The 6,921-nt window shown below is 45.6% G+C and overlaps 1 protein-coding gene across 6 annotated transcripts in view; it reads right to left on the reverse strand.

Annotated features, from left to right (window-relative positions):
* PDZD2 (PDZ domain containing 2) overlaps positions 1–6,921 on the reverse strand; it is a 498,374-nt gene that overhangs the window by 100,266 nt on the left and 391,187 nt on the right. For all 6 annotated transcript variants that reach the window (XM_017889458.1, XM_017889456.1, XM_017889457.1 and 3 more), the window contains one exon: positions 5,791–5,943. In XM_017889458.1, coding sequence (XP_017744947.1) covers positions 5,791–5,943 — 153 coding nt within the window. The remainder of the gene's footprint in view (positions 1–5,790; positions 5,944–6,921) is intronic.

Consider the following 6,921-nt stretch of genomic DNA (forward strand, 5'->3'; position numbering starts at 1 on the left):
TACATTCAGATGCTGTAACAGAAGTCCTTACTGCCTGGACACATTTGGAAACATTTAGAGCAGACATTTGATCAATTATTCAGTCCAAATAAAACACAAGAGGTCCTCTCCTTTCTTTCCACAGGCCTCATATCTACACTCGAGGGCACTGGCTTTCAGGTTCCCATACCCCTGGCAGTTCCACCAACAAAGAAGCAAACACCCCTATCAGACTCACAGAATCGGAAGGTCCTGCTTTGTTTGCTCTTCTTTCCTTGTAAGAAACAGGTCCTTTATTCCTTCTAAAACCTGAATCACCCAAAAGTTCTCCCAAGATTTTTCCAAACTTGTGATTCCAAAAATGTTAGAACTGATTCGCTTGATGGAAAAGGAAGCCGGATACGGGTCTCCTGATTGATGTGCTAAACAATGAGCTGAGCTTTACAGTTGCAGATTTGGCAAAGACAACCATTACTTCCATTTTTTTTCTTTGTTAAAAATATAAAAAGGGAGACAGGCTCCAATCACTTAATAAGTATCACCCATTTCACATCCTGTTATACTGAAACTCGTCCTCTTCTTTTCATTAAAGAGAACTTAAAAAAAAAACTTTAAAAGTTTCTTTCTCAGAAGGCTAGAACATAAGATTTTCTTATGAAAATCTCTTTTCTTTTCCAAAGAAATTACACTTGAGAAAGAACACATACTTTTTTTGAATAGCCAATAATCACAATGCATGTGCCACTCATTTTATTGGAGACCTTAAACATTTAAGTGACATGCCAGATTCTCATTTAAAATATTGTCACTGCGCATGGCCAGGTGAGGTGGCTCACTTCTGTAATCCCAGCTATTTGGGAGGCCGAGGTGGGAGGATCGCTTGAGGCCAGGAGTTTGAAACCAGGCTGGGCAACATAGCAACGTCCCATCCCTACAAAAAACGTACTTAAAAAATTAGCAGGACGTGGTGGCGTGCACCTGTACTCCCAGCTATTCAGGAGACTGAGGTGGGAGGATTGCTTGAGCCCGGGAGTTTGAGGTTACAGTGAACTATGATCACACCACTGCACTTCAGCCTGTGTACCGCCAGAGCAAGATCCTTTCTCTAGAAAAAAAAGAAATTGTCGGGTCAGGTGCAGTGGCTACCGACTGCAATCCCAGCACTTTGGGAGGCTGAGGTGGGCAGATCACCTGAGGTCAGGAGTTCAAGACCAGCCTGGCCAACATGGTGAAACCCCATCTCTATTAAAAATATAAAAATTAGCCGGGCGTGGTGGTGGGTGCCTGTAGTCCAGCTACTTGGGAGGCTGAGGCAGGAGAATTGCTTGAACCCAGGAGGCGAAGGTTGCAGTGAGCCGAGATTGCACCACTGTACTCCAGCCTGGGCGACAGAGTAAGACTCCATCTTAAAAAAAAAAAAAAAAAAGAAAAGAAAAGAAAGAGATCGAGACCATACTGGCCAACATGGTGAAACCCCATCTCTACTAAAAATACAAAAATTAGCTGGGCATGGTGGCGCATGCCTATAGTCCCAGCTACTCAGGAGACTGAGGCAGAAAAATCACTTAAACCCGGGAGGTGGAGGTTGCAGTAAGCCAAGATTGCGCCACTGCACTCCAGCCTGGCGACAGAGTGAGACTCCATCTCAAAAAAAAAGAAAGAAAGAAAAGAATAAATTGTCATTGCAGAGCAGAAAATGGAGAGACTCAAGGAGGAACGGCCAATCAGGTAGAACAGGGCCACGGGTGGCGTGGGGGAAGGGCTAGACTTTGATATTTCTGAGACCAAACTGGCAGTCTTTAATCTTGGATGTGGTGGTGGTGACAGTGGGGGTGAGTGGCAGATAGTGAGCCCTGTCACTGAAGCCAGACCCCACTGAGATGACTGACAATTACGCAAATGATTGTTGGGTTTCGCCATCCTGTTCCCATTCTCTCTTTCACTGGCTTCTACTTCTCAAACTTGATATTCACCATATGGTTTTATTCTAAGCATGGATGGAGCTTTCTGAGAGGAAAATCTCATTGCTCTTTATTGCAGCCATTAAAAATAAATCGTAAGGGGACGCATGGCAGATCCTCAGCATTTGTATTACATTTGCTCAGCTTAAGTGCTCTGAGCACATCACGACATACAGGTGCAAAAACAGTCCATGTCTGGCTAGAATTTGGCAGCAGGTTTAATCATCATCATCTGTGAAATAAAAGGCTTTCTGTAACTCAGTTGATTAACACAGAACCACATTTCTTTAAGTGGTCCTTTCATTTTAAAAAATGCTGAAACGAAGAATCATGGATTGTGAACATATAACTAAAAAAGAAAGAACATTTTTTCAGTAGTTCAGCACTTTTAAAAGGCACAGCAGGGCTGACCCTGGTAGACTGTGAAGCCTGGAAAATGTCCTCTCCCAGCTGCCCACACTTCCTGCCCCATGCAGGGCTCTGTCTCAGGCCTGGTTCCCCTGGGCTGAAGCGAGAGCTCAAGAGATGGCTGAGAAATGATGGGTGTTCAGGCTTCGGTGATGGCCAGGCATGACGGCTGTTCCACCTCCTCTGTGAGTGCTTTGTGACGGGGTGAGGAGAGCAGAAGGGGAGGGAGGTGGAGGTGGTGTCCTGTCTGGTGCACAAGGAAGAGAGAATTGTCAAAGTAAGATCAGTGCTGGCTTCTCCACTGAAGATAATGGGCTTAGGATCAGTGTATTAAGAGCTTCTGGTGACATGACAGAGAAACCCAGAAATAGAGCCAGGACAACAGGTACACTGGCGGCGAAATCCTGCCGAAAGGCTTAGCTTCCCCTTAAAGGCAACACAAAGCTTCCCAAATCCAGTGTGCTATGACAAAATGCATTGAAATTCCCTTGAAAAAACTACAGTAATAAACTCATAAAACAATGTGTGATTAATTGGTAAACTTTTCTAAAGATCATGTTTTTGTTGATGGTGGGAACTGGCCTATGCTACAAGTGTAAATTACTATAATCTCTCCAGAAAAAAACCTTTGACTGAACAATTTTACTGCTATAAGCCATGTAAGGAAACGTGAAAAAAAAAAAAAAACCAAAACAAAACAACAGAGAGATATAGAAGCAAAGATGGTTCTTTCTTTTTTTTTTTTTTTTTTTTTTTGAGACGGAGTCTTGGTCTGTGCGCCCGGGCTGGAGTGCAGTGGCCGGACTTCAGCCTACTGCAAGCTCTGCCTCCCGGGTTTATGCCATTCTCCCGCCTCAGCCTCCCGAGTAGCTGGGACTACAGGCGCCCGCCACCTCGCCCGGCTAGTTTTTTGTATTTTTTAGTAGAGACGGGGTTTCACAGTGTTAGCCAGGATGGTCTCGATCTCCTGACCTCGTGATCCGCCCGTCTCGGCCTCCCAAAGTGCTGGGATTACAGGCTTGAGCCACCGCGCCCGGCCAAAGCAAAGATGTTCTATACGAAATTACATTTTGAAAAAATTTGAATATAAAATGTGAAGTACATTGGTGAAACAGATTATGGCACTTTTATGTTAAGGAGTATTAGCCATTATAAATCATATTTCAGAAGACCCTTTAATAACATAGGGATATGTTCATGATTATGTCATTAAGACCATAGCAAGTTTCATAAGTATGTTAATATAAAGTCAATTAAAAATACAAATGTGCGGCCAGGTGCAGTGGCTCAAGCCTGTAATCCCAGCACTTTGGGAGGCCGAGACGGGCGGATCACGAGGTCAGGAGATCGAGACCATCCTGGCTAACACGGTGAAACCCCGTCTCTACTAAAAAATACAAAAAACTAGCCGGGCGAGGTGGCGGGCGCCTGTAGTCCCAGCTACTCGGGAGGCTGAGGCGGGAGAATTGCTAGAACCGGGGAGGTGGAGCTTTCAGTGAGCCGAGATCGCGCCACTGCACTCCAGCCTGGGCGACAGAGTAAGACTCCGTCTCTAAAAAATAAAATTAAATTAAAAAATGTGTGTGCTTGTAAACTCTCTACAAAGAGCTGTTATGCTCTGTCAATGGCTTGGAGGCTCAGCAGAGGGGGTGCAGATGTGCTGCAGGGCTGTCCTTGCCGCAGACCCGGGACTTACTTAGCTTTCCACTGAAAGCTGGCTGAGATGTCTCCAGGCACAACTGCTGAGCAATGAGATCCTGCCCAGCAGGGACAAGCCCTCCAGACGCTGGGAATAGGAGGGGACGAGAGCAGTGAGGAACCCCCTGGGCTAGAGAGCTGCTAGTGAAGGATATACAGTAAGAAAAGGTCGGAATGCTGGAGCCGTGCTGGAGCTGAAGTCTGCTGTTGCATCACCACATTATTTCCCTTCTTGTACCATGGAAAACAAGGAGCAGAGGGTAACTGCCGTGCCAGCACAGAGCACAGGGAGCCCCTACACTGCCATCCCTCAGAAAACGGTTATAATAAATCTAAAAGCTTATGTTTATGATGTGAATGGTACACCCTTACAAGTGATACCTTTGTGCAGTCCACAACCTACACAACCATGCTTGGTAGCCCTAGGTTTCCAGGAACAAAAAGGAAGACAAAGAGCAACTTTTCACCGTTTAAATGTAGCTTATTGTGGTAAATGAGATGCGTTTTTCATCTTCTAAGGCCCTACTGTAAGCAAAGCTGATTTTCCAGTGCTTACCTATGCTACCTAGGTTCAGGAGAGTGGGAAGGAGGAAGGGGTTCCAAGGGGCAGAGAGAGGGCGCCCACCCACCCCACAGCTGTTTAGATGGGGAACAAGGGCTAATAAGAGTTCACATGAAAAATGACACATCTTTCAGATTTGGGACACAAAGAAGATACCACAGAGTCTTATATTATTATTATTTTTTGAGACAGGGTCTTGTTCTGTAGCCCAGATTGGAGAGCAGTGGCATGATCACAGCTCACTGCAGGCTTGACCTCTCAGGCTCAAGTGATCCTCTTGCCTCAGCCTCCTGAGTAGCTGGGACTATAGGCACGCCCACCACACCTGGCTAATTTTTTTTTTTTTTTGTATTTTTTGTGAAGATGGGGTCGTCATGTTGGCCAGGCTGGTCTCAGACTCCTGAGCTCAAGCAATCCACCCACCTTGGCCTCCCAAGGTTTTGGGATTACAGGCATGAGCCACAGCACCTGGCCTTTTTGGGTTATTTTAACATTCCACTTTGAACCAGATATCTCTCCATCCAAGTTTAAATTCACTAATAGTAGTTGTCAAACACACTAGCAAGGCATAACAGCAAAATCACTGTATATAGTATAAAGCATTCTGGAAATTAATTTATGCATTGAACTCAATATCCAGTTGCTTTCTCTTTTTTTTTTTTTTTTTTTTTTTGCGATGGAGTCATGCTCTGTAGCCCAGGCTTGAGTGCAGTGACAAGATCTTGGCTCACTGCAACCTCTGCCTCCTGGGCTCAGACGATTCTCTTACCTCAGCCTCCTGAGTAGCTCGAATTACAGGCATGCACCACCATGCCCCTCTAATTTTTGTATTTTTAGTAAAGACTAGGTTTCATCATGTTGGCCAGGCTGATCTTGAACTCTTGACCTCAGGTGATCCACCTGCCTCAGCCTCCCAAAGTGCTGGCATTACAGGTGTGAGCCACTGTGCCCAGCCCCCTGGGATGCTTATCTTGTTTACTATTTCATGTTTTCCTTAAAGGAAAATATCGCCCTTACAGATTTTCTCAGAGATTCTGAGAAAAACACAGAAAGAATGCACTGGGGTCTTTTCCCATCATGGTCTCTATCATACTATCTCAAGCATTTATCCTCTAGTCCTGGCGCCCAGGACTTAAGAAAAACATAATTCCAACAGAAAGCCAGGAGCACAGAGCCACTTACTGCTCTCTGGACAGAAGAGCCGGTTCCTTCGTCCTCTTCCCCGTCTGCCTCCTGGTCTTCGTTATCAGTCCAGGAGGACACGTCTTCTACAGAGCTGGTCAGATCCGGCAAGCTCTTAGATGTTAACCTGAGGAGGTCCTCCGCAGAGTTTTCCTATGGGGACACAATTAAAGGCCCATCCATGAATTACTCCCCAGAACCAAGCAGTTCTTGAAGGCAACCTGGCAGAGTCAAGCTACGTGCTCCCAACCCAAAGACTACATGGAGTAAATGTTCTGTGTCTGCAGGGTTACCTCAAAGGTCAGGGGTGTGGACCCAATTTAAACCCAAACCCATTTTTCCCCCCAGAGAATATGTGATTCTTAGCTGTTTTTTTTCTTTTCTTTTTTTTTTGAGACAGTCTTGCTCTGTTGCCCAGGCTGGAGTGCAATGGCGCGATCTCGGCTCACTGCAACCTCCGCCTCCCAGATTCAAGCGATTCTCCCACATCGGCCTCCCAAGTAGGTGGGAATACAGGCATGAGCTACCACACTTGGCATTGTATTTTTAGTAGTGACGGGGTTTCACCATGTTGGCCAGGCTGGTCTCGAACTCCTGACCTCAAGTGATCTACCTGCCTCAGCCTCCCAAAGTGATGGGATTACAGGTGTGAGCCACCACACCCAGCCTTTAGCTCAGTGTTTCTATGGGCAATCCAAGCTCCCTGAATTTAAGATTCCTTTATAAAACAATTATTTTTTTTTAAATTGACAAGATCTCGTTCTGTCACCCAGGCTGAGTTCAGTGGTGCAATCACTGCAACCTCAAACCTCTGGGCTCAAGTGGTCCTCCTGTCTCAGCCTCCTGAGTAGCTGAACTAGAGGTATGCACCACCATGCCTGGCTAATTAAAAAAAAAATTTTTGTAGAGACAAGGTCTCACTATGTCACCCAGGCTGGTCTCGAACTCCTGGGCTCAAGCCATTCTCCTGCCTTGGCTTCCCAAAGTGCTGGGATTACAGGAGTGAGTCACCACACCTGGCCCAACATCCTCTGCTGGCATCCCCTGGGCTGCTTTCAGGATGCTGTCTAAACAAGAGGTCAGCATCTTTCTTTTATTGATTTTTTTTTTTTTTTTTTTTTTTTTTTTTTT

Source organism: Rhinopithecus bieti, unplaced genomic scaffold, assembly GCF_001698545.2.
Source record: "Rhinopithecus bieti isolate Rb0 unplaced genomic scaffold, ASM169854v2 scaffold_17882, whole genome shotgun sequence".
Taxonomy (NCBI): Eukaryota; Metazoa; Chordata; class Mammalia; order Primates; family Cercopithecidae; genus Rhinopithecus; species Rhinopithecus bieti.